Source organism: Puma concolor, chromosome B1 (genome assembly GCF_028749965.1).
Source record: "Puma concolor isolate L17-30 chromosome B1, mPumCon1.1.hap2, whole genome shotgun sequence".
NCBI classification, from domain to species: domain Eukaryota; kingdom Metazoa; phylum Chordata; class Mammalia; order Carnivora; family Felidae; genus Puma; species Puma concolor.
The window spans coordinates 13,927,607-13,955,290 of record NC_141670.1 but is presented as its reverse complement, the minus strand read 5'-3'; the positions used below and the strand labels follow the sequence as shown (position 1 = coordinate 13,955,290).

The window sequence follows — 27,684 nt, the reverse complement described above, 5'->3', positions numbered from 1 at the left end:
ATGATCTCACAGTTCAGGAGTTCGAGCCTGGAGTTGGGCTCTGTGCTGACATCTCAGAGCCTGGAGCCTGCTTCAGATTCTGTGTCTCCCTTTCTCTCTGTCCCTCCCCTGTGTGCGCGTTCTCTCTCTCTTTCTCTCAAAAATAAATAAGTAAACATTTAAAAAACTAAAATAAAATGTTACTTATTTAATTTCATCCTTTCAATGTTTAGTTTTATACATGTATGATAACATGCCTAAGATTAGTACATTGCTAGTTCTGCATAATTAATGATGTAATAAATACATGTATTTTGGGTTGAGTGCTTTTATTTTCTTTCATATGTAATTTATAAAAAAATTTGGAGACACTACAAGAAGAAAAGAAATAAATTTAGAATTTGGGATCTAGTTGAGAGACACCCCGCTAATTAGTCATGTGACCTCGGGCTGATTACTAAATCTCAATGGGCTTTAAAAGAAGGCAAGATAAGGTTAACTGCAGGATTAACTCCAATTGTGAAATCTGTTCTGGAATAGAGTCCATCTTTCTCAAAAGCAGTCAGAACTTATCCGCGTCATCTATAACAACCTTGAGTTTTTCAAACTGGTACATGGTAAGACTTTCATAAACACTGGCTGAGTGAGTGAATGCATCCAGGACTCAGTTCATGAAATACCACTGCCCTACCGCTATCTCAGATCATGTCTTCCCCGTTGGTTCACCGTTACTTTTTCCGAAAGCAAATTCTGTCTTTGAAAATTTACTTCATAGTTTAATTCCTGTAGGAAGTCACCCCAATTAAATAGGGACTACACTGATCACTCTCATGATCAAAAAATACCCATCTCCAAAGGTGAAAAGGCTATGTCATTGTTCACAAACTTTATCAACATGTCCATTCTTGTTAGCTGTCACTGCCTTTCCTTCACCAAGCCTTTACTGCCTTTGTAGTTGTCACTTACCCGTGTAAATATGGAATCAATTACTTTTCTCTTCAGTGGAGAGTGTAAGAAAATAAAGAAAAAGCAAAGAAGCTAAAGTGCCAGGTACTTTGCAATGACATTTCAATGAATCCTTCTAAAATCTTTGAGAAGTCCATCAAAACCCGTTTTATGACAAAATAAACAAGATAAAAATATATGAGTAATCCGCCCAAGGTGACACAGCTAATTGGATGTTAAGATTTTAACACAGATTTGTCTGTCACCAACCCATGCTTTTTCCCACTGCTCCGTGACCAGGAAGGAGCACTATTACATCAGTGCAGGATGTGACTGGGACACAAAGATTTCTGGTGGTAGTATTTTAAGTGGTTCAGATGCTAAGAAATCATAAAGAGGTTCATGGTAGAATCAGAGGGGTTATCAACAGAAGTTATTAAGCTTAGCTGGTTAACTGCATGTCCAAGAATGCAATCTTGTGGGCTCCAAGGAAAGGGTTCAAAGAATGGTGTAACAGAAAACAGACTTGGGACGCCTGAGGGGTTCAGTTGGTTAACCGTCTGGCTTCGGCTCAGGTCACGATCTCACAGTCTGTAAGTTCCAGCCCCGCGCCGGGCTCTGTGTTGACAGCTCGGAGCCCGGAGCCTGCTTCGGATTCTGTGTCTCCCTCTCTCTCTGCCCCTCCCCCGATCACACTCTGTTTCCTCTCTCTCAAAAATAGATAAACATCAAAAAAAAAAAATGGGAAAGAAAAAAGAAAACAGACTTTATCTCAGGTCTGATGGAAGAAATAGAGAAGACAAAAACTATGTCAAGGGAACAAGGAAGAAACACTAGAAACAGTAAGCAATTCTCTTCTGAGAGGGTGCTTATTAACTGGTGATAAAACCAGAGGATGAAACTTGAGAGCACAACACAGCTTCAAAACTGGACGGAAACAAATTCTAGGAAAAAGACAGAAGCTCCGTGTGATAGTGATGTCAGGCTGAGATAAAACACACACAGAGCACGCACCCACACACAAGGATCGACCCATTTTCACAGACGGTATTAGGAAAGGTAAAAGGATTTAAAAACCTCACAAAACAGTGGCTGAGGAACAGGAAGTGACTTGCCTCAAAGTGAACAGGTCAGATTCAGAGAAAGATAAGAATTAAATCCCAGTCATTCGCTATGACCAGAGTAACGGCGTGCGTGACCTTCTACTTCGATCCTGTTCAGAGAAGGGGCTAGAAATGTGTTAGAAGGAATTAAGAATTCATTTTCCTAGGTACTATGGAAATTAAGGTTATCACGTATGAATATTTTATACGGATTGCTGGTTATCCAAAACCAAACATTATCAGAGGGTACAGCAATTGCAATTTGTTGGAAATTATGCTTTCAGAAAATCACTTAAGGCCTATAGCATATAATTAATTAATGCATACTTTCTTGGTGTTTTAATTGCTATTATAAAGAAACTGGTTCACTTCGATTAAACAAAATAACATGCCTACTCTCTTGTACAGTATCTTCATCATGCTCGAAAGACACCTAAAGCTTTAAATACCTTAAGTAAGACTGAGGTCTAACTTCTGACAGATGTGGAGACAATGCTTCCATCAAGGATTTTACGGATTCATTCCAAACATTTACTACTTTAGATAATTAAATGTCTCAAGAATATGAATAGTTGCCTTTCATCATAATTTAAAGATTTTTTTTTCTTTCCAGGAACAAAATTAACAGACTTGGGGTTCCTACCTGCAAAAATTCACCCACTTATGGGGCGCCTGGGTGGCTCAGTCAGTTAAGCGTCCAACTTCGGCTCAGGTCATGATCTCTAGGCCTGTTGAGTTCAAGTTCCAAATCGGGCTCTGTGCTGACAGCTCAGAGCCTGGAGTCTGCTTCAGATTCTGTGTCTCCTTCTATCTCTGCCCCTCCCCCACTTGTGCTCTGTCTCTCAAAAATAAATAAATGTAAAAAAAAATAAAAAAAAATCACCCACTTTTTGTTGAATGACAGGAATAACGAAAAAAAAAAAAGCAAGAGATTTTATGCTGAAACTGTGTTTGTATCTGGGTTTATGGATACAGTTGGACAAGACGGACAGATTGGATGACATCCCCTATCCTATCTGTGAACAGATATATTCTTAATTTGCTTTTCTCTTTGAGTCCTGCATCTTTTGAAAATGTTTGTGCAAAAGTCCTGACCCGTGACACCAGGGTCCCAACACTTGCATCCTGCTGGTGGGGCTCCACCTGATCTTAGGGCTGATAAAGACATGACTGAGAAATTGAAGGAGGAGGAGCTGACACTCCCCGCCTCCCCCCACCCCCCATCTCCCACCTGCAGGGTTTAGCCGGAGTGTTTCCGCTCTCACACAGCGAGGCTTCAAGGCAAAGTATGATGAAGCTGTTTGAGACGTTTTCTGTCCACTTCCCATCAAGTGATGAACGGATAAAGAAATTGTGGGTTATATACACAATGGAATACTACTTGGCAAAGAGAAGGAATGAAATCTGGCCTTTTGTAGCAACGTGGATGGAACTGGAGAGTGTGATGCTAAGTGAAATAAGTCATACAGAGAAAGATAGATACCATGTGTTTTCACTCTTAATGTGGATCCTGAGAAACTTAAGAGAAGACCATGGGGGAGGGGAAGGGGGAAAAAAAAGTTAGAGAGGGAGGCAAACCATAAGAGACTCTTAAAAACTGAGAACAAACTGAGGGTTGATGGGGGGTGGGAGGGAGGAGAGGGTGGGTGATGGGTATTGAGGAGGGCACCTGTTGGGATGAGCACTGGGTATTGTATGGAAACCAATTGGACAATAAATTTCATTAAAAAAAAAGAAGAAGAAGAGGAAGAGAAAAAGCCTGCTGTTGTAAATGTTGGAGCCCCTCTCCTACCCCGTCTCCTTGGATCCTCTGGTATGCTCAGCTCAAAAATGACGAAGCCTTCATACTCAATGCTAGGTTTTTGCTACAGATTAGATCTTTGGTAAAACCATTTTGAGCCCCAAAAAATGATGTTTAAAAATAAAACTACTAGGTTTTATTCAGGAATATATATCAATATTGACTTCTGGGAATGACCTTCACCTTACAGCTACTGTCAACTCACAGCCTACTTTTCCATCTTGATTACTGGCAATGACGTGTGGTAGCCAAGCAAGTTGAGGCAGCAGCATTACAATTAGTTAATAATCATCACATTTAAACAATCATGCTTTTGCTTTCACTTATCCTAGTAAATCGTCTCCTAGCTCATACATTATTTTCGAACGAGGTCTCTATTTCATTATAGAAGAAAGAGTTTTGGAAACCAAATTGTAATGCTGTTGGAGACACAGTAGTTCATTGTGTATTTTTTTAAGAGAGAGAGAGCGAGCATGTGAGCTGGGGAGAGGGTCGGGGGGAGAGAGAGAGAATCTTTTGTTTTTTTAAATGTTTATTTATTTTTGAGAGAGAGAGAGAGAGAGAGAGAGAGAGAAAGACAGAGGGTGAGTGGGGGAGGGGCAGGGAGAGAGGGAGACACAGAATCCGAAGCAGGCTCCAGGCTCCGAGCTGTCAGCACAGAGCCCCAATGTGGGGCTCGAACTCACGGACTGCAAGATCACGACCTGAGCTGAAGTTGGATGCCCAACCGACTGAGTCACCCAAGCACCCCTACATTCAAACTTTTTGAACAAAATCTCAGTCAATATATTGGCTTCAATACACGCTCCCTCTTGTCATCTTGATATTGTGAGAAGAGAACAAAAACAAATATTTGACGTATTATTTTAAGAGCTACACACCTGAAGGAAAACAGAAGCTGTGAAGGGGCTGACAAAGGGTTAACGATCTGCTAGAAGTTGGTGTAGAAACCACAAAAGTTCAAGTTGAGAGTCAACCAATGGCTGCTCCAACCACTAGCTGTTTTTCCACTACCTCTCTCATTTGGTCTCTTTTTCTTATCTGAGGTATAAGAGAATATGGGCTTACAAGCAACTTTACTCTTGGGAACACAATTTCGTCGGTAACAGTAGGTCCCTCTGTGTCCAGGACAGTCTCAGTTTACGCCTGTAAAATTTCCAGTGCAATTGCTCTTAAAACCCTTTCACTCTCAAACTGTCTGCTTTGATGATAAATTGTATGGTCACCACGGAGCTTAGACACTGACTTAGGACAAGAGCGTTTGGAACTTCCCTCCTCTCACCGAGACAATTTTTTACGCCCCAAACTGAAATGAGCCTTCCATGCAAGCACCACCTGGCAAATCCTTTTACATCGTACCTCCTTCTTCCTACTACTCTGAGAAACACACGCACGTCCCCTTTATGGGCCTTTTAAGAAACAGTGTAAGCTGGGGCACCTGGGTGGGTCACATCAGTTGAGCGTCCAACTCTTGGTATCGGCTCAGGTCGGGCTCTGTGCTGACAGCGTGGAGCCTGCTTGGGATTCTCTCTTTCCCCCGCCCAACCTGGTCCCTCCCCCACTTGCAGTGTCTCCCTCTCTCAAAATAAATAAATAAACATTAAAAAAAAAAAGAGACTGTAAGTTAGCAAAGGTGAAGTCTTTCAAGAGATCTAGAATCCCGCTGACTTTTACTATTCATTAGGATATAATTTTGGATGAGTTTATAGGCTTTTTTATTGTTGTTGTTGTTGTTTGTTCATTTTTAGCAAACGGAGATGGTGAGACCCTCAACCAAAGGTTAAGAATTTCTTAGCCTAGGCCCAGATCCAACGTGGAGTGACCCTAGCTTCTTCATTTTTGTATCTCTTTCAATGGGCCGTGATGGTTTCCTTTTCCCCACAGGTGCCCGCGGGTGACCCCAGACTCCCCTTGACAAAAGGATATGGTATCAGTCCATAATCTTAAGTCAGTGGATTACCCTCCCAGGAATATTTTCCTTAACGCTGTATCCGTAATTATGGAGGATCGAACTACTTACTGTCTTGCTAAAGGTAGTGGGTTACAAGCATTCAGGTGATGGTACCGTTTTTCACCTGGGAAAGCGTTCCGTGGTAGGGTAAGGCCACCAGGTGTAGACCGCTGCCTGGATTTCTAATAGGAAAGGCTGACTGATACCTGACGCTTGTATGAGTGTCTTGCCTTTCCCTAGAACCATTCACAGTGAGGATAAAAGGGGGGAAGAAAGGGAGAATATCTTAATTTAGTAAGTAATACTTCCGCTTAGGTATTTTTTAAAAAACCGTAGCAACTGATCTCACATTAGAGCAGCCCGGGACATTTAAATATTTAAATAAAAAATGCAATAATAAAGAGGTAATTTAATAGGCAATTTCATACATTAATAATTAGCAAAGCATTAGTGAACTACAAGGTAAAGAGCTATGGGAACATAACTAATGAACTATCAATGCCCAAGTAGACTTCATAATAAAACAAGACTTTAATAAATCTTTTATTAAATGGCTACAAATGAACCATTTTGTTAACGTCTAATAGGTAACTACTAAGCTACTTAATTCACATATATAAATGAAGACCTTGCAGGCAATTAACTTCACAACTGCTGAAGGTCAGGGCTCCCGATGCGAGTTACTGTACTACACCTTTAAGGGCTGCTGCTGTACTGGGTCAAGTCCTAGCCTTTCCTCGGGCGGCTCTACAATGTGTTAGCAGCCATTATCATGCACTGAGGCAGCTGAAGTATAAAATAAACAAGGCATGAGCGATAGACTAGCAAATGCCCAGAACTGAACCCTACAAAGTGTAAGAAATAGTGAGTGCAAAGAAAAGGAATCCTGAAGGAAAACTCTAAGCGAGGATGGGTATTATGCATGGGCGCTGACTGCTTTTTATTGGAGACGGGGAGAAACTAAGGAAATGCTGATAAATTGCAAACGCTCGTCTGGGTCTGGATGTGACTCTAGGAGATCTGAAACTCACTAGAGATTATAGACCAGAACCGCTCTATTTACTGAGGAGGAACGTACAGTACACAATAATATCGATTGTCTCCAGCAGCAGCAAATGTTAAATTCATTAGAGAAAGGAAATAAGCATTGTTATGGAAGCAAGAAACTGCTGGTAAAAAAAAAAATGCTTTTTAATAAATCAGTACAGATGCTGCATGGAAGGAAACAGGACAAGGTGGAGAATCTCTGATGTCTTCTCTACCAACTCATATGGACTAAGTCTACAAATTACGGAGAGTTTCATGGGTTATTACATGCCAATTTGCAAGCGGTAATTATCAATGCATGCTGGCAGGAGAAAGGGGGAGGAGACAAAACAGATTCTTACACACCCATAACTGAATTTCATGCTCTGTAACTGACATCCTTTAAACGACAGTTCCAGAAAAGTGAGAATCCGTAACATGAGTATATGTGTAAACAGAAGTAATTGGCGAAGACGAAACTGTGCTCCAGATTAAAAACCAGTCAATGGCAGACCCACGTCTGGATGAAGTTGTTAATGTAGCTGAAACTGAACCTGAGAATCATACTCGATAGGGAACCTTAACTAAGAAAGGAAAAATCAATGACAGATAAGACTGGTTCTTCACCTCAAGAGCTCCAACCAAGTGAGACTATTAAAGAAACCCCAGCAGGTCAGGACAGTGTGAGATTTTCACATCGCTGCTTAGGTTGATACACTGCGTATGTGCAAAGCTCAAATACCATTTTCTTTTGATCAGCAATATTATAAGACGTGGACCTCTGCAAATGAGAAGATGACAAAACGGGACAACAGACTGAAATTTTTTTCAGCATGATATATGATGTTTTGATTCATTACTCTATATATTTCTAGGTTAGTGAGATGCTATCAACTGGGAGATTTTCTTCCTGTGTACATTCACAAAACTAAACAATGTAATGCTGTTTGATGGGTCACTCATGGCATTGCTTTGAAATGGAATTTCAAACGGTATTGCTTTGAGATCATCCTGAGAGTGATTTCTTATATGGTCTGAATATGGGAGCAATCAGCTACGATGGGTTGTCCTCTAAACAGCTATTTGCTTTCCTAACTTCCCACCAAAAAGGAACAGACTCATTAGTACAATACGAGGAATAATAAGAATGCACCTTATCTTTCCCCCAAATTATTCCAAATATCTTCACGAGAAGACTTGGCTTCAAAGAATCCCAACTCTCCTACTGACACAGTTTTTGACGCTTCTGTGCCACACGACATCCCTAACACTAAACACGTTTCTGCTGACTTAACTTGACACATTTCATACATATTTGTCAAAACAATTATTGTTAACTACAATGCAATTATCCATATTCAATTTGATGACTCAACTGGAAAATTACTTTTTTCCTAATAAAATTTTTCCAAATGACAACAGTGAGTCAGTGTTGATTAGTTGTTCAGTGTGTGCTAATTAATTACACAGGGTAAATTTAGTTCTGTGCTAATAACCGCAGGGGGAAAAAATTTTGTAGACATGACTCTTGTTATAAGTGAAGAAATTTCCTTCCTGCCTACTTCTGTACTTTCTCTTTCTAATCCATCCCAGACGAGCGTTCAATAATACAAAATAAACAATAAAAGCCAACTACTCTTGCCTGACGCTACGGTGAAAAGACCGGAGTTCTTTGGAACCTTGGTCCTAGGTCAAGAGTAAAGGAGAAGAAAAAGATTTGTACTGTTAACTTATTTAACTGTGAGGACCTCCGGATAGCTCATTCTCATTGCAGACTTGGTTTAGATCATGCATTTAATGGCCAAAAAAAAAAAAAAAAAAAAAATCCCAATTTATTCACTATGAAACCTATTTCTTTATCCAGAAGCTAATTTAAATGCTGACATTAGCCAGGGACTCTATGGGGCAAGGCATTTTGGGGGGATATTCCCGGGGGTCTGGAGTCCTCCGTTTTCTGGCTTTCGTGTGGTGATGATTCTTTCTCTCTGAGCCTGATGGAAGTTTACGGCAGAAAAGAAATAAATAATGATAGGAATGTCAGGGGAACTTTGTCACAAAGCTGTCAATAGGAGGCCAGTGAGGTAGGACGCCATATTCTCTCGTGTAAATACACGGTGCAAAGAAGACAGGGTCTGGCCAAAGAAGGGACAAATTTTTGTGCCCGGAGATATTTACAAAGTCAACGGATTAATTCAAAACAGCTCTTCCTGATCTATGCTTTTGTATGAGTGGTTTGCTACCTGTGGGCCAACCTGTGTTAAGTAATAATTTCAGAACCTCACTGAACACCTGTACACGTGCAGAGGAAGGGCACTCAGCTGGAGACGCCTCTGGAAGACAAGATGGTGAAGCCTGTAGGCCATCGTACAGAAAGGGGGCAAAATTATTTCAGGAGTTAGAGATATCAGTTCATTGTAAGGAAAAATCTTACCGTCAAATACTACTGTCTAAGAATGAATGGGATGTCTTGGGCAGTCACTCTGGAAGGAACTGTAGACAATAGGTCCTATCCTCTTTCTGTTGCGAGAGACTAAAATATCCTTAACAAATGCTCATCTGACTATTACACCTAGGAATCCACTATGGTTTTATGATGTAACGGACACGATGTAGCCTGTAAAAGTAGGGACGTCTAGAACTAAGTATATGCTACACATGTTCGCTGCATCACCCTCTATACAGAATTGAGAGTCACATTTTACATCTCTGACTTTTTCTTGACATGCCTGCTAACTTGTCAATAAGAAAGAAAAAAAAAAACCCGCAGTAAAGAGGAGTTTTACTGAGGCCATTTACTCTTGTCTCATGTAGCCTGACACAATGTGTGAAAAGGACAGGAAAGTTCACGGGCCCGGCAACTAAAAAATGGCTGGTAACACACAGCACAGAGGTATGCTAACTTTTTTTTAGCAAAAAAAGGGTTAGACTAGTTTATCTGTAAATGTTCGATGTTAAAACAACACAGTCTGTTGACTACTCTAGAATATCGATGCATGCAGATCCGCTGTGCGGCCCTAACGATCAGATAATCTGAGAGTCTCCCACAGAGGAGTTACCTGCTTTCCAGTGGTACATTACTGCCAAGGACCCAGCTGTCCTGCAGCTGGACGGACTCGGGTGTGGTTTGCAGCTCGGCGGGCAAAGCAGCCGGCGGGGCCGGACTCTGGTTCCTTCTATTGGTCAGGGAGTTTCTGTTGAGAGAAGTGATGGACGGATGGTGCTGTGCGGGGTGCTGCTTATGGGGTGGTGGCAGAGGCGGAAGGGTGGGCTGGCCTTGGTTGTTTGCAGGTTGCTCTGAAAAAAAGAAAAAGAAACTCATTCTATGTATGAGTACATGTACATATGTGTGTGTGTGTGTGTGTGTGTGTGTGTACATACACATCTACACACACCACCAATGTCTTGGGGATCCACTACAGATGAATTAGAATTAAAATCTGCATTTAAACCCATATCCTAATCAATTTGCATATTATTCTATTAAGCGGGTGTTCAGTGACATTCTCGAAGAGCGAATTTACCCTTGATACACGGAGTACTAATTAATATACAACAGATGGTAAAATTGGTTTTGGTTTTAATTTGTTTCAGATTTTTTTCATCTGGTTTTATTAACACCTACAGAAAACAGCGTCTGACAGCTCCCCTAATGTGCCTTCAGACTTCAGCTTTTTTTAACAAACCGACCCTGAAATTAAATGGGTAATTTCGGTGGAACACAAAGGTTTTCGAAATGCATATAATCCCTATAATTATTTAATGGAGGTTTTTTTTAAGCTTTATTTAACTGCAATAAATTATTACAAGCTAGCTGCTAAACAGCAGTAGACTACTCTAGTTTAGTGCATTTCAAATAAGGCAGACCTGCCTTATGATCCGCTAAAAGACGCTAAGTATTCTTTAGCAGAAGGTCACTCTGCGAAGCAGATGTTGTTTCATGGATATTTAACAGACTGAATCACATCTGATTACAACGTCAGAAGACTCATATACTTAATGACCGTTACATCCATTAGAACACACACAGAACAGATTTGCCAATTCCACAGTACGCCGTAGAACTACATCTTGGAGTAAGTCATAGGTGACCAGAGCGACTCATGCCATTATGTCACTGGTAGAGATATTTTGCTCTCAACCACAATCATAAGGGATCCAGCAACTTCAAAATATAAACACAACGGTAGGTTGTGACCAAAGAAACATTCCCTAAAGCTAGTAAGTCGTAAGGTAAAATTGACAAACCAATGTAACACGAGACTGACTTTTCAATCTCATTACCTGCCTTTGGACATGCTAGAATTCACAAATACTACATTTTAACAAACAGACAGAGGACTCCTTAATTTAATGCTAAACTTATTATGGTTCCATACATATAAGATGTCAATTTTTGACTAAATGCAGTTCAAAGTGCAATATAATTTTAAAGTGATGTATTAAATCATGCTATTAATATAAATAGACATATTAAAAAAGAATAGGAAACACAGGGACTATCTTTCATCTGCAGTGTGAACTCCAGCAGAAATTGTTATGCCAAATAGAGTCTAACACTGTAATTCTGAATGCATAAAATGAATTCTTGATATGTAATAGCTTGAATATACCTTATACCCTCTTTACAGGGTATAAGAATTAAAATAACTCCTCCCATCGCATATAATATCTGTAAATACTGCATATTTCTAATGGCCTCTAACGATCCATATAATACCATTTAACAACTAATAATTTCTTACTCTTGAAATGAAGGAGAGAGAAAACCCCTGAATATATGAAATAAGGTTCTTTCTTGCACATTCTCTGTTCCCAAGGATCTCCATCCTAGAAATTACAGAAATCTTGCTTGGTCCATTGTTTTGATGCTCATGAAAAATTAAGATTATCTATATCTCAGTTAAACTGAAAGTACTCCTGGAGGAGGGGCACCTGGCTGGCTCAGTCAGTTGAGCAACTGACTCTTGATTTCAGCTCAGGTCATGATCCCAGAGTCATGGGATTGAGCCCCGTGTCGGGTTCCATGCTAAGCGCTGAGCAAAGAGCCTACTTAAGATTCTCGCTCTTTCTCTCCTTCTGCTCCTCTTCCCTGCTCTCTCTCTCTCTCTCTCTCTAAAATTAAAAGAAAAGAAATTACTCTTGGAGGAAATGAGAGGGCTAAACTAACACATACAGATTTAATTGTGATAGGAAAAAAGAAACAGTTTAAATTCAAAGATTTATTATTCAGGTATCATATAGTTAATTAGCTTTGTCTTCTGCAGCATTAGGGCATATGATTAGAATCTCTACAGATGTCTTTAAGGAGCATTTCAAAAGCTGCTTTTATAAATATATATATATACATATATATATGTATATATATACATATATATGTATATATATGTATATATATACATATATACATATATATACATACATATGTGTGTGTGTGTATATATATGTGTGTGTATATATATATATATGTATATATGTATATATATATATATATATATATATATATATATATATACACACACACACTATATATATATTTAACAACAAGCCAAGGGCCTTAACTAGGTTGGTGTCAGTACAATGGAAACAAAGAAAAGAGGAAACGTTTCAAAGGGAAACATATTAAGATTATGTCTAAAAAGAAGTACAGGGATGTGTCAAATGACTCCATATTTTTAAGCATGGCTCCATGGAAGAATGGAATTATACTACACATATGATATACAAATTATATATTGGATATTATGCTAACTAGAGGAGAGAGCAGTGTATATAGCAGTCAATTCCAAATTTAATTTCTAACTCTGTCAGGCATCATCATAGTGAGCCTCAGTTTTCTCATGTGTGATGTGGGGAAATAATATTGTCTCACCTAGGTATTTAATGATTCAGCGAAATGCACTCAATCCTTCATTAATTCACCCACTTAGCCATTCATCCCACAAACATTTATCAAGCCTCTATGTTCCAAAGATATGCTAAGTCAATAACAGGTAAAGCATCATGGATATTAAAACTGTTGTTGAAAATTACATGATTTTAAGATATGTTATCATTATCATGTATTTAAATATGTTGAATTTAAGATTCTTAAACGGTGAGACAAAACTTCCATTTAAGGCTTCAAAAATAACGAGTACTACTCTGGCTTTCTCTACGTTCACGCATTCACTTGGCAAGTATTTATCGGGAATTTACAATGAACAAGACATCACACAAAGCTCCATGGCCCTTTCAATGGTCTACCCAGGTTATTTCAGCCAAGTGTGTTCTGTCTGCTGGGACCTCTTTTGATCTGACTACATAATCATGAGGCCCGCCTATAAAACAAATCCGGGTCATGAAAGCTGGACTCAATCTAAAATCTGGTGCAAGAGAATAAATGCAGAGCCTGAGTGAGATGGGAGGAATGAACACATTTACGATTCTGCAGAAGCCCACAGAGAGGGGCCAAATCCGAGGATTCACTTGGAGGTGAATACCACCTCTAGAGATTTGGGCTTACAGGTTGCAAGAAGCAGCCGAAGTATGAATCTATACCAACTTATTCAAGGCAGAACAAATTTATAAAGTATAACAGGATAAAATAAAATTTAACATAGCCAGAAAGGAAGAGAGAATAAAAGAAAATCAAGTAGGAGAGATAAGATAAAGCTAGTGGACAAAACGCCTGCTGTATAGTTCTGTACATTTTTAGAGAAGGATACAAATCTGGCTCTCAATTATTTATCTAGTTGCTCACACAAAAAGGGAAACGTGATCACTCACACGATTTGGAGTGTTTTTAAGACCGCAGAGTTTGTTTAAGGAAAGCACAACTATTACTGAAAACAGAGAAAATATTCTTTTTAAGCACTCACAGGAAGAAAAACTGAATATCCATAGAAAATTTTATGACCTGGGTTCAAAATCGACACAAATGAAATAACGGTCTAGATTTGGAGACGAGCACTTAGAGTCTAACACAAGTGGTCAGATCCACCAGAACAACCACAACATCAACTGCATTCAATTCACATTGAATTCACCTTGGAACCCGCATGGGGCCCAAGGACCACAGGGGGATGGACGTGTGGCCAACAAATATTTATTCACTCAAGTACATACCTGTTGAATGAATAATCATTCATTCAACTTGTGAAGAATTCAATGAAGAGAATGTCTAAGTGGTAAAAAGCTGAGCCTGCCCATAGTGTCTTTAACTGCAAGGTAATTTGCAACCTGTCCTATTTCCTTAACTCAATTCTGACATCCTGAAAGGCAGGGACTCTAACTTAAATTTCTTTGGACTTTTCAATATCTTCACTCAGTCTTGTACTTCAAAGGCTCCTAGAAATGTGCACACTGGCGACAATTACGCCATCAGACCACTTTGGGGGCTCATCTCCTAAGGGCAGGGAGCCATGTTATCCACTCCAGACATCGGGTTTTAGGAATATTTCTTTGGAACCATAGCAGAGGCTGCAATATTCAAAATCTACCTTGTAAGGTGTGAAAATAATGGCAAGATTACATAAAAACACACACAAATATAGAAAAAATAACACGTAAGATCTGAAACAATCTATAAAATGTATGTTTTTTCAGCTAACCATAGTTATGTCTTCCTTGTATCTTAAAGCTTTTGATTAGAAATGTTCCAAATTACGTATTTTAGGAAAGGCATAGGTTATTTTTTCAAAATATTCTTCCCGGTTTAAAAAAATAAAATCTTTTGCATTATGCTTACTGAAATTATGTATTATACCCAAAGAGTGCCTTTACTCATTTTAATCCTTCTTTCTGCCTGACGTTTTTCAAGTTCTTATTGCTCGTGTAACTTCAGGATAGCCTAGAAGCTGCCTGTTTTTATTTGATAAACACAACTTAGAGCAGATAATTTGTTATCTAATAACAAATATTAGATAGATCCAACTTTGGTCATTTTGCTCAGCCCTTTGTCACCAAAGAATTTAGCCCAAGAGTGTCATTTCAGGCTGCCCCATTAAACCCATTAACATGGGGTAACGACTTGGATCATGGCATACACTGAATAAGGTATGCTGACAACCCGCGAAAGTGTTAAGAGCCACGGAAGAGATCTGATTACAGGACAGATTCCAGTATAAGCAACTTACAAAACCCCAATTACAAGCAAATGTATGATGTATTATTTGTGCTCTGCAGAGGAAAGGGAGTAAAGTTTTAACAACTTTTCCTAAATAGCAACTATGCTATTGTGATTGGTGAGGTGAAAGGTACCATAGAGACAAATAACGATAACACGGGTTTTTCTTTCGCAGTGGGATATTTTCTTGAATAAGTTATGTATCTGTCTCTCTGAGCTTCATGTATTTTATAGTGCTTAGTTAAAGAATCTAAAAGATACAGTGCCTGACATACCATAAGTGCTAAATAGTAACTTATTAATGCCAGAAAAGAAAGAACTCTCTTTAGGGAAGAACTTTATGAGGGAAAACAGTACAGCTGACCCTTGAACAATGCAAAGGTTAGAGGCACTGAGCCCCTGTGCAGTAAAAAATCTGAGTATAACTTTTGACTCTCCAAAAAAACTTAACTACAAATAGCCCATTGTTGACCAGAAGTCTTACCAATAACATAAACAGTTGATTGATAGACTGCATTCTTACAATAAAGTAAGTCAGAAAAAAGAAAATACTAAGAAAATCATAAGGAAGAGAAAATACATTTACAATCCTGTATTTATGGAAAGAAATCTGTGTAGAAACGGACCCATGTTGTCCAAGGACCAGTTGTAACTGAGAAGCCTTGTCAGTAATCAATACCCACTATCACAAGGCACAAGGACATACAATCAAGTGTGTCTGAACAGGAAGACTTTCTCCCTTCACAGGTACCAAAACAAGAATCTGAAATGTCGCAGGAATCAGAAAGCAACTCATGTCTGGCCGGAAGAGGGAATTTTAACCTCACAGTCATGAAGTCAGCCTGTCTCTTCTTCCCGTGTAGTATGACCAGAGAAGCAAGTCAAGAATTTTCAAAAGCGGGGAGAGGAAGACGCCTGGTTTTTTAAAACATATCTGGCCATGTTTACTGGTTCAATTTTTTTTTAATTAAAAGCAGTTTCCAGACTGCTGTGTGCAGTTCAGTCCCAGTTTTTCTCTGCTTTACAGCCTTGGGCTATGGTCTTTGGGGAACACTGTGGAAATGAACTCTGAAACAGGAAAGCTGGGGGATTAAAATATCTTTGTGCGCACGCGTGTCTGCGTGTGCGCGCGCGTGCGCGCGCATGTATGCATGTGTGCGCATGCGCGCGCCCCTGTACGCGTGGGAGGAACCGAAAGGTAAGTGTCAGGTGAGAGGCGAAGAGGAAGCTGAAGAGGTGTCCCCAAAGTCACCCCGACCACTCTGTCCCACACACCTTCCTTCACAAGTCTGTCCTCTTCCTTCCCTGGACCTCAGTTGTGGGGCGGCCCAGGTGCCTAGAGGAGAAGTACCCTGCTTCACAAGGGGGACAGAATCGAAGGGTGACAGCTGTGTTGTATGAAAACAATTGGTTGCAATGTGAATAAAATCCACTAACAAAAGACAAATGGGGGTGGGAGGGAAGGAGAGGAGGAAGGAGGGCGGAGAGAGAGACACACACAAAGGAACAAACACAATTTTAACTTTACTGAACCCAGAGAAGTGCCGTTAGGCAAGACACATCCTGGACATTCATTTGCCTATGGCTTGTGTACTCCTGGACGCTACGGGCAGCAGGCTGAATAAACAAATAAACTCTGGTTCTGGTCCCCTGACAGTTTATAATATGACCCACAGGCCGTGTTGAGCTACACAAACATTTAGAAGGAGCCAAACCCATTTACTGATGCTTAGCAAAGATGGGGCTGAAACCCTTCTTTCTAGATCGTAAAATGAGCTCTTCTCACTTCACTTCCTGGTTAACATCCCTAACTTTCTCCTACCGGTTACAAATGAAACCCAAGTTTTCTTCCAAACTGACCTCTTTGTTGTTGTTTGTTTTAATGTTCATTTATTTTTGAGAGGGGGGGGAAAGAGAGAGAGAGAGAGGGCACAAGCAGGGGCGGGGCAGAGAGAGAGGGGGACGCAGAATCCGAAGCGGGCTCCAGGCTCTGAGCCGTCAGCACAGAGCCTGACGCGGGGCTCGAACTCACGGACCGCGAGATCGTGACCTGAGCCGAAGTCCGAGGCTTAACCGACTGAGCCACCCAGGTGCCCCTTTCCCTTGATTTTCTAATGGTAAATGTAGGTAACACAACACCTCCTTCATCTGGCTACATTTCAAGAGCTACTAGGAAGGGCGCATAATATAAATTCAAAACATCTTATGACACTGAAATCAGTAAATTATACAATGAAAATGTCTCTTTTTCCCAGAAAAATCTCATATACATTACAGACATTGAGTGGCCTTTATTTTTCTCTGAGGAAAAAATGGAAGCACCAAGACTTTTCCTTATAAATGGGGAAAATCTGAGTTGCGGAAATACGTCTTTTTTTGTCAGACCACACCTCAGTGGAGCTCATAGTAGAGCAAAAATATTTACATATTCAGGGTGACTTCCAATTTCTCTCCTTTCCCTCCAACAATGCTGTATTAATAAGATACCTACCTAAACTACTATGGTGGAAACTGGAAATGAAAGGCCTCATCTCACTCAGAAAATTACTTCACATAAACTTACTCTTCCGGCTCAAGTCTTTGAAAGTGCACTGCTCACTGATGGACCCCTGCAAGCCTTTGGTTAAAATATGGCACCACGTAAACATGTTCACCACAAGTCATCTGTCACTTGAACATTTCATACAGCTGCATGCAAATCAAACAAGAATTGAAAATGTGTTTTAGAAACCATACACATAAATAATATTGTGCTTACCCCCTTCATCACCAGATGACTGATCACCAGATAATTTACAGAAAGACATTTGAGTATGAAAAACTTAGAGATAAATGAGAAGGCACAAAAGAAAGACTTGTACTGACTAGAGGGTATAATTTCAGTGAGCACAGGTAAACTGATTTACTACTATACTTAGTGAGAATTTGGTTTAGTTTCCTTGGGGTCAAACCTTGAAATGAGGATTAAAAGAAAGACTTAAAGGCTTTATTTATCTATTTATTTTTTTAAAGTTTATTTATTTTGAGGGAGAGAGATTCCCAAGTAGGATCCGTGCTCAGCCCAGAGCCTGATGCAGGGCTCAGTCTCACATATAGTGAGATCGCGACCTGAGCCGAAATCAGGAGTCAGATGCTTAACCAACTGAGCCACCCAGGCGCCCCAAAACTTAAAGACTTTAATCTTTGCATTCTTTTTTCTATGAGAGTTCACTGTACTTTCTACTTCAAACCGTGTGACCACCCAGATCACCTGCCAACTCCCTTGCCATAAAATGCTAGAAGTGCTGGGTAAAATATATTAAATACCTTTTGGATTGATGCACTTAGCATACTTACTGAGTGTCTAACAGTTATACAGACTCTGTTCCAGGCAGGGAGGACGTAACAGGAAACAAAAGAGCCAAGAGTCAGCCTACCAGTGGAACTTTTACTTTAGGTTAATATAACTGAATTGGAAGAAAGAAGTGGCCAGGAACCAAGGGGAGAGAAAAATTGCTGACAGCATGTGAGATGACCTGGTAGCTTCTATGCGGAGAACTGCCTGTCTCTGTAACCTTTCTAATGTCCAAAGAAGAAACAAAACATAATACACCAGTTGTTACTGAGACCCCTACATATATGAGGCTTGACCCCTGAAATACTATACCCTCAGTCCAAGAGTAGACTTAAAGCATCTCACTGCAAATGGAACAGTAAGGAAACTTGCTGTGTTGTCTTGAGTCCTACACGGGAAAGAAACCAACTCCTGAAATTTTTAACCACTAGCCTGGGCTTCTTTGGGGTTGGCATATGAGATTCAGACTTATACTCTCAATGTAGTTTGGGAACTTCCAGCCAAAAAATTAATATTAAAATTGATCCTGGATCTGCAATGCTCCTCCCTGGGGTACCTTGCAGAAACAAATGCAAAACTTCTTTAAAGAATACGCTCTCAACCCAAGTCACAAAGGATTTCCACAAACAAAATACAGCTTTCAGTAAATTAACAGACTAAAGTCACAAAGTTTAAATGGGAACAATCTACCTTGAGCCAAATTCTACAGACAAAACAGCAGAACTGCTCTCCCCCAAAACTTCAGATAATATAATCATTTACTAAAACTTCAGTATGTTTAGGATGTTAAAGACTTGAAAGAAATTAAAACCATAAGAATAAGACAGTATAAAAATGCAGTTAAAAAAGTAGGATGTGTATAAATAAGAAAAATGCAGCCACTGAAATCAGAAACTTATTCTATGGTTTCAACAGTATATTAGATACCACTGTAGAGAGTACCAGTGAATTGGAAAAGAGATTTGGGGAAATCACTCCGATGGCATCAGAGAAATCAAGAGTGCTTAAACACGAAAGAGTAGTTCTAAGACAAAAAAAGATAGGATAACAGAGCTCAGTTTACATCCAGACAGAGTTGCAGAGCCAACAACTGAGCCTTCTTTAGAGTTGCTTAAACAGCTTTCTCCAAAGTTCCTAATATCATGCTTATGGCATATAGAACATGAATGTACTGATCTCTTTTTCATTTCATATGAATTATCTCTGCTATTCTCTTTTTGGTTATTGGATAAAAGCTTTTGGCGGGGGTGATATTTTATTTCAAAGGCGACTTCTCCTAAATTGTAGTAACTTCTCTTTGAAGAGAACTCAGACTGCAATGGTTACTGCTCAAGAGTATGCAGCTAATCTAAAATGTCAAACACCCTAACATATTTCAGTGGATGGAAACAAATGTAAATGGCTACCTTCTGCTTGTGAAATAACTCATTGTTTAGTATACTTAACACTAGTAATGCTGCAGATTTATCCTCCATGAAATTCTTAGTTTTGCACAATCATTTCTTATAGAAACATACATAAAACATACCTATTACACATGCATAGAAAACTGGATAAAAATACCTTTAAAATGCCTCAGTATATGTTTCAGGATATTCTTCCACCCATTTTAAAGTACTTTACCTGAGAGAGTAAGCAAAAAGGGAAGAAGTTGTCCTAGTCTTGACAATAAAGAATTGTTGACATATGATCAATCAAAACTTGTCTTCTCTCTCATTACCTAATGATCATTTGATTTTAGTGCAATTAAATTTTATTGACTTTCAATGGAGTACATGACATGATATAATAAAGCACATATTTGTAATACGGATAAGGATAGGCTAGGAGGCGACTAAATGCTATTACACATAACAAATGGCTTTAAAGAATAAGAAAAGCAAATGGAATATTCGAAATGACGTGAATTTGCTATGCTTTTCAGTTATCACAGAGAAGATGTCTTTATAGAAGATGTCTTGTATAAAAGGAAACAAAGTATAGGGTTTAGTTCTGGCTTTAACTAAACCACATATAAATCAATCAACTTCTGGGGCTCAGTTTTTCTTCTCTGTAAATAAATGCCGTGGGGAGCAAGGTGGGCTCAGATAATGAATTCTGAAGTTTTTTAGCTTTATAATTCTTTTGGGTACAACATGATATTTTCTTGAAACATTAAATTATGTTATAAATATTCAAAATTTAAGGTAATTAAAAGCCCCATATTATCTTAAATTATACATATAAAGCATTTAAGGAACATACAATAAAAAATTACTTTATTTCAACTGTAAGTATTATGAAAACTTCACCACATTAATTCATGGCACAAATACCGTACCATATTATCTTGTTATAAGTGTTAAAAATAATATTTTTATTCTAAAATAAACCATGCTGTACTACATATGTTGTAAACTAGCAACATCTTAAGGAACATATAGTCAAAATCATTTTGTATCAAACTTAAATTTACTTCAGATTTTACTATTAAAATTTTTTGTCTAAACAATTAATTAAAAAAAGCCAGCATGAAACTTTCAAGCCTAAAAGAAAACTAACGAATCTCTTAAAAGTTATGGGTTACAATACATTTTAAAAATTAAGAACTGGGGCGTATGGGTGGCTCCGTCAGTTACCCGTCCGACTTCGGCTCAGGTCACGATCTCATGGTTCGTGATTTCAAGCCCTGCATCCGGCTCTGTGCTGACAGCTCAGAGCCTGGAGCCTGCTTCGAATTCTATGTCTCCCTCTCTCTCTGCCCCTGTGCTGCTTGCACTCTGTCTCTGTCTCTCAAAATGTGAATCAGCATTAAAAATTTTTTTTTAATTAAAAATCACTTTTAGGGAAAAGAGATTTTTACTTTATCCAAACCTTTTTCTGATGTTTATTTTTTAAATATTTCAGCAAACACAGGAAAAATCAGTGATCAGAAAACACACAGAAAGTATCCAACAACACTGTTGATCTCACTTCCCCCCAAATACTAACTTTGCCATTGACATTTTCCCTAGCATATTATTTGATTTCATATTTGTTATCTGCAATTTATTCAGTCCAGATTGTCTATAAGGGTCTTAATTTTGAAACAGAATAAAATCTTTGACGTTTCCTTCCAGTCACGTGATGGCCTCTAGGTAGGGAAGCGTGTTACCACAGACACTAAATATTATGTAGATGCAAAAAACCTAACAGAACCCGCTGTATCCTTCCCATTCTTGGCATGATCAATGAGAGCGATTTCTTAAGTGGAAACCATGCGATGATGCTGTTTGATTAAAAGAGAAACAGTCACAGTTTAAGCTGACACTTGCTTCCTTGCTGAATTGCCCTCCTAGGTCAATAATTTTGGGATAACATTTGGTGTGTATGTAACAGTAAAAGCCCCTTCCCAGTATGTATTTTTTCTGCTGCTTTAATGACTTTGCAGTGAAAAGAACTGCAAAGTACTATAGAAATATGAGTTACTGTTGTTTAGGAGATTAATGATCTGGATTTTCTGAGGCTTTGTTGTGACTTTTAAAGTAGTAGTAAGCACGATTTGTTGACGCTGGAAGGCTGGGGCTTTTCTACGGGATGCTAATTGCCACTAGAAACCTTCCTCTCAAAATAGAGGTTCCGAAGAAAGCAGGTGACGAAGATATCCTTTCGCAGATCATCTGATCTTTTCTTTCACGAGCCCACGAGCATTTTCATGGCAAGGTATTAACATTTTCCATCGAAGAGATAAGTGGATTTACAATGCCGAAAAGTAACGATCTGGTCGAGTAGGCTGCTCAGGCTGCCATGATAAAACAGAATGGGGGACTTAAACAGTAGAAATTAATGTTCCCACAGTTCTGGAAGCTTGGAGTCCTAGATCAAGGTGCAGCAGAATCAGTTTCTGGTGAGGGTTTCTTCCTGGCTTGCGGATGGCTGCCTTGCCCGTGTCCTCACTTAGCTCCTGGAGAGAGCAAGCTAGCTCACTGGCATTTCCTCTTACAACAGCAATCCTGTGGAACCAAGCCCTCACCCTTATGATCCCAAGTAACCTTAGTTACTACTTTAGAGTTCCCATCGACAGATAAAGTCACATGGGGGGGGGGGGGGTTGGGGCTTCAACATATGAACTTGGGGAGAAACACACATTCAGTTTGTAACGCGTGGGTGCAAGCTCCCTCTCTAAGATTTAGTAACTGTGTAACCTGAGCAAATCAATTTCATGTTCTAAACTCTCCAATGCCTCATCTGTACAACGGGGTTAATAATCACTCCTATACAGGAAATTAAAAGAGATAATGTATATTTTAGAGTATTTTTATAAACTGTGAAGTATTAATATATATACGTATAATTTTTTTGGCTAAAGAAAATGTTTATATGTGAGCATGTCCGTAAGATGATTTAATATTTTAAAAAATTTTTTAAAAATATTTTATTTTATTTTTGAGAGAGTGAAAGCAGGGGAGGGGCAGGGGAGGCAGAGGATCTGAAGAGGCCTCTGTGCTGGAGTCCAAAGCGGGGCTCAAACTCACAAACTGTGAGATAGTGACCTGGGCTGAAGTCGAATGCTCAACCGACTGAGCCACCCAGGTGCCCCAATAACTTGTTAATTTCTTTCTACAAGGTTTTTATTTATTTTTAAGTGTTTTTATTTATTGTGAGAGCAAGAAAGCATGAGCAGGAGAGGGGCAGAGAGAAAAAGAGAGAGAGAATCCTGAGCAGGCTCCATGATGTAAGTGCAGAGCCCAATGCGGGCTTGATGTCCTAAACCGTGAGATCATGATCTAAGCTTAGATCAAGAGTCAGACCGACTGAGCCACCCAGGTGCACAAGAAAGTCTTTAAAAACATTCCATTTTCATTTATAAGGGCAAATATATACCTAAAAATAGTTTTAAAAGGATCTCTTAATATCATTTAGAGTGTTTACACAGGATAATGCATCACTAGCATAAAAGGTGGAAAGAATGTACATTATTACAGAGATAATTCCACACGTGTGGCTAAAGTGTGCTTCAATCTCATGTAATGAACTCATACTTGGAGGCACTAATTTGTACTCTTTGTATTTAAAGCAACGTACTAGAAACCATGCTCTCACTGAAACATGGGAAAACGTAAAAGTGAATGAAACAACTTGGCTTTCTATGGCATTGACTTTGAAAATCTGATTAAGACAGATGTCTTTAGCTGATCGTTCTTCAATGTCACGTTGTCATACTTCCCATCAGCAAGATGTTTTAAAGGGGTTCGATTAATATTGCATGCCAGAACTGAAATTACATCCTTTGTCGTTCGGTTCCTAATGGCGCAAGTGATATCTATCAAGTAGTGTTTTATGAAGCGTGCGTGATTTTTATTGCAGGCTGTTTTCACAAATCTTCTTCAGGTTTCGGAAAGACTGCTTAGGGTTTACAATAAATAGGCCCTTCTGCTGAAAATCAGGATGATTCTTTTAAAACTGAGGTGAAGTCTGGATTATTAGAATTTACTTATCAATAAAAAAATCCTCTACCGGAATCTGTTGTATTCCCAACGTGCATGGTCTTGAATATATCTGCTTTGCCTGAATATTTTACTAAATCGCTTGTTATACACAAAATACGTGCCAAGCACACATCACTCACAAAACCTTCATCAGTGTGCATGTGCATTATCTTCGAGTAAGGAAAGCGTGTGGATGTGGATGCAATTCACACTATTTTACACTCACTGGGTTTGTGCTACAGAAGTATGTATTTTATTTTCTAAATATAATCACTAATTTATTTTTTTAACTTCATTTATTTTGAGAGAGAGAATGTATGCATGTGACTGGGGGAGGGGCAGAGACAGAGGGAGAGAAGGAATCTCAAGCAGGCTCCACGCTGTCCGCACAGAGCCCGACAGGGGGCTCGATCCCACGAACTGTGAGGTCACGACCTGAGTTGAAATCAAGAGTTGGACGCTCCAAGACTGAGGCCCCCAGACGCCCCAATTACCAATTTATTTTTAAGAGAAATTAGTGTCCTGACATTAATTTCAAAATTTCTGAAACTTGATATCAAACATGTCATTTTCATTTATTAAAGACCCCAAATCATAATATAATCTTCCATATATATAAGTTAGGACATTACAAGTGAAAAAAAGAAATTTTTGTATTTGATATCCATGTATATATATGTATGTATATGCATGTATATGTATGTGCATACATATATACACATATGCGTATGTATACACATGTGTATGTGTATATATGTATATACACATATGTATACATATGTGTACATGTATATATGTATATGTATATACACATATGTATACATATGTATATGTATATGTATGTATACACATGTGTATGTGTACATGTGTGTATGTGTATATATATGTGTATATATATGTATACATACACACACGATACCATATATATATTGCTCTGAACATAAACCAACATATGTAAACTCCTGACTCTATCTTTAATATATTCTATTCTTTCATCCTCGGTTACCTTTATTTATAAAATTAGGGGGGATAGATTATGATTTCTAATATCTTTTCCCAGTTAAAAAAAGTTCCACAATTCTCTAGCGTTCTCTGTGTGTGTGTGCGTGTATGTGTGTGTGTACGTGTATGTGTCTGTGTGTACGTGCACATACACACAGTTTAAAGCTTTGGATGCTAACTTCTAAGTATCCCATGCTATTACACGTTATTTTGGATTTTATAAAATATAAATGTACTCAAGAGTTTGGGCATCTGCGTGCCTGGTCTCTTTCTCTTCCTCTGCTGTGTAGCTATGGTGGCCGTGAAGACCCTGAGCCCCAAGGCCGAGGTGCCCAAGCCCAGGTGGCCCAAGGGCTGCAGGATGCTCTGAGGACCAACTCGGGGCCTAAGGGCACCATGAAAATTCGTGCTTCTGGAGACATCAAGCTTACTAAGTACGGCAACGTGCTGCTTCGTAAAATGCAAATTCAACACCCAACAGCCTCCTTAAGAGCCAAAGTAGCCCAAGATGACATGACTGGTGAGTGAGCCATCCCCACCGTCCTCATCGTTGGAGCGCTGGCCAAACAGGTGGATCTCTACATTTCTGAAGTTCTTTGTACCAGAATAACAACAGTCAGATTTGAATCTGCAACAAGTCAAAGCGAGCAAAGAGATGGACAGGGTAACACAGAGTGTTGGCCAGAATATCTCCACATACTAAAGCTCACGCTGAATGTGCTACCGTCCTAAGAGAGGCTGTGGCGGACTCCATCTGGGCCATTACAAAACAAGATGAACCTACTGACTTCTTCATGGTTGAGGTTAAGGAGATGAAGCGTAAATCTGAAACCAATACAAGCTTAATCAGAGGTCTTGTTTTGGACCAAAGGGCCTGGCATCCTGATGTGAAAAAAAAGACGGTTCATAATCCTCATATGTGCAATGTGTCATAAGAATGTCAAAAAAAAAATAAGTGAATTCTTGTCTTTCACAAGAATGCAGAGGAGAGACAGAAAGTAGTAAAAGCGGAAAGAAAATTCTTTGAAGATATAATTTAAAAAATGATAGAGCTGAAAAAGTCTGTGCAGACTCAGAGAAAAGATCTGTTGTTATTTAATTGAGGGAATGGACTGTTTTCCTTAGATGCTCTTGCAAAAGAAGGCATAGCAGCTCTGTGCAGAGCTAAAGGGAGAACTGTGGAAAGGCTGATTCTTGCCTGTGGGAGGGTAGCTTTACATTCTTTGGATGACCCAAATCCTGATTGTTTGGGACATGCTGGTCTTGTCTACGAGGATACATTGGGAGAAGAGAAGTTCACCTTCACTGAGAAATGTTAACAATATTGGCCAAAGGACCAAATAAGCACACGCTTACTTAAGTCAAGGATACAGTAAGAGATGGCTTGAGGGCTGTTGAAAATTCTATGGCTGATGGCTGTGTCATCCAGGGCTGGTGCAGGGGTGGTGGCAATGGCAGAAGCCCTGATCACAAGCCTGGTATAAAGGGGAAGCCCAACCTGGTATTCAAGCATTTGGTAACGTGCTGCTCATGATTGCCATGGTTCTTGCCCAGAGCTCTGGTTTTGACGTTCCAGTGAACTGAAATTCAAGCTAGAGCAGAGCGTTCAGAATCTGGTGAACTTGTAGGTGTGGACTTGAACACAGGAGGGCCAGTGGTGGCAACAGACGTTGGCCCAGGGGATAACTATTGTGTGAAGAAACAGCTTCTTCACTCCTGCACTGTGACAGCCACCAATGTTCTCCAGGTTGATGAGACCACAGGAACTGCAATATCTTCTCCAGGAGGTTGAACTGAAGCTTCTCCCCTGTATCATCTGAACCATGAAGACGCAATGATCTTAAGAAAGGAGCTACGGAATTTTTGTCCCAACTTCAAATGATTTGCAAAGGAATTTCCCCTGTGAAGGGGAGAATGCTGGCATCCACCCAAATTCTTAAGTTCTGGAATTATAATTACAGCATTTTTTAAACTGCACTGCAGTATACACACATAAAACAGGCCATTTTTACCAATGATCATGCTGTTTGCTTTAGCTTCTCTGATCCAAAAAGCGCATGTTTGAAAAGCACATGTGATCTACCTTGTTATTCAATATTCCTTCAAAAACAAAGCAAAAGCATCTACTCAAGATAAAACAATTGATCAAAGACATTATAAAGGCAAATAGCAAAGGGTTTATTCTGGGATGTGTCTCCCTTGGGCTGTATCTCCATAGTTGATGTGAGATAAAGCTGGCTCTATCTCTCCCGAGTTAGCTGCGGTCTTTAGGGATCTCACAGACACGTGGCTTTTGCCAACTATATGTCTGTTACAAAGGAGAATAAAAATATTAACATTAAGATCGACAGTCTTATCCAGTGTTGCCCTGCACATTCATCTTGTTTGGATAATTGCACATTTAAAATTAGAGTCTACTTATCTGGTTCTAGACATTAGGGAATAATGCGCATGGAAAAGCGTTTTCAGATTCTAATTCCCCATGGCAGATCACTGCAATTCTCATTAATTCTATAAGGAAGAACTTGCCTCTCCTTCAATGTTTACTTGAATTTTTTCTGCTGTATGTGGTTCACTGAAGGAATGGCAATAGTTCACTTTAAAAACATTCTCTCCATTAGCAAGAATCGATTTTCTAAAGCATTCCAACACGTCCATATCCAGTCTATAACAAGTCCTTTAACCCCTAATGCTCAAAAAAACCTGTGTGCTTAGAAGATAATGCTTACTGCAAGAAAGAAGAAAAAGAGAAAAAGAAAAAAAGAAAGAAAAAGGAACTACGTATTTTTCTATTTTATTTATTTATTTATTTGTTTATTTATCTATAGCTAGCCATGAGTAAATTACTTTACCCAGTAATTCTAGAAAGGAGTTACTACACATCTAAAAGGGAGTTGCTAAAAATCTAGAATCTATAAAATGTAACTTTATACATCCTAAATGCAAAAGTGGGAGGCACCATGGGAGGGAGAAATCTATGGAGGAAATTTAC

The 27,684-nt window shown here is 39.2% G+C and overlaps 1 protein-coding gene and 1 pseudogene across 20 annotated transcripts in view; one reads left to right on the top strand and one right to left on the bottom strand.

The window, feature by feature from the left end:
• The window catches only part of TENM3 (teneurin transmembrane protein 3), a 1,294,211-nt gene that overhangs the window by 184,225 nt on the left and 1,082,302 nt on the right, over window positions 1-27,684 (bottom strand). For all 20 annotated transcript variants that reach the window (XM_086703136.1, XM_086703140.1, XM_086703142.1 and 17 more), the window contains one exon: window positions 9,862-10,099. In XM_086703136.1, the coding sequence (XP_086559262.1) occupies window positions 9,862-10,099 (238 nt within the window). The remainder of the gene's footprint in view (window positions 1-9,861; window positions 10,100-27,684) is intronic.
• LOC112869825 (T-complex protein 1 subunit zeta pseudogene) lies at window positions 16,053-26,585 on the top strand (annotated as a pseudogene).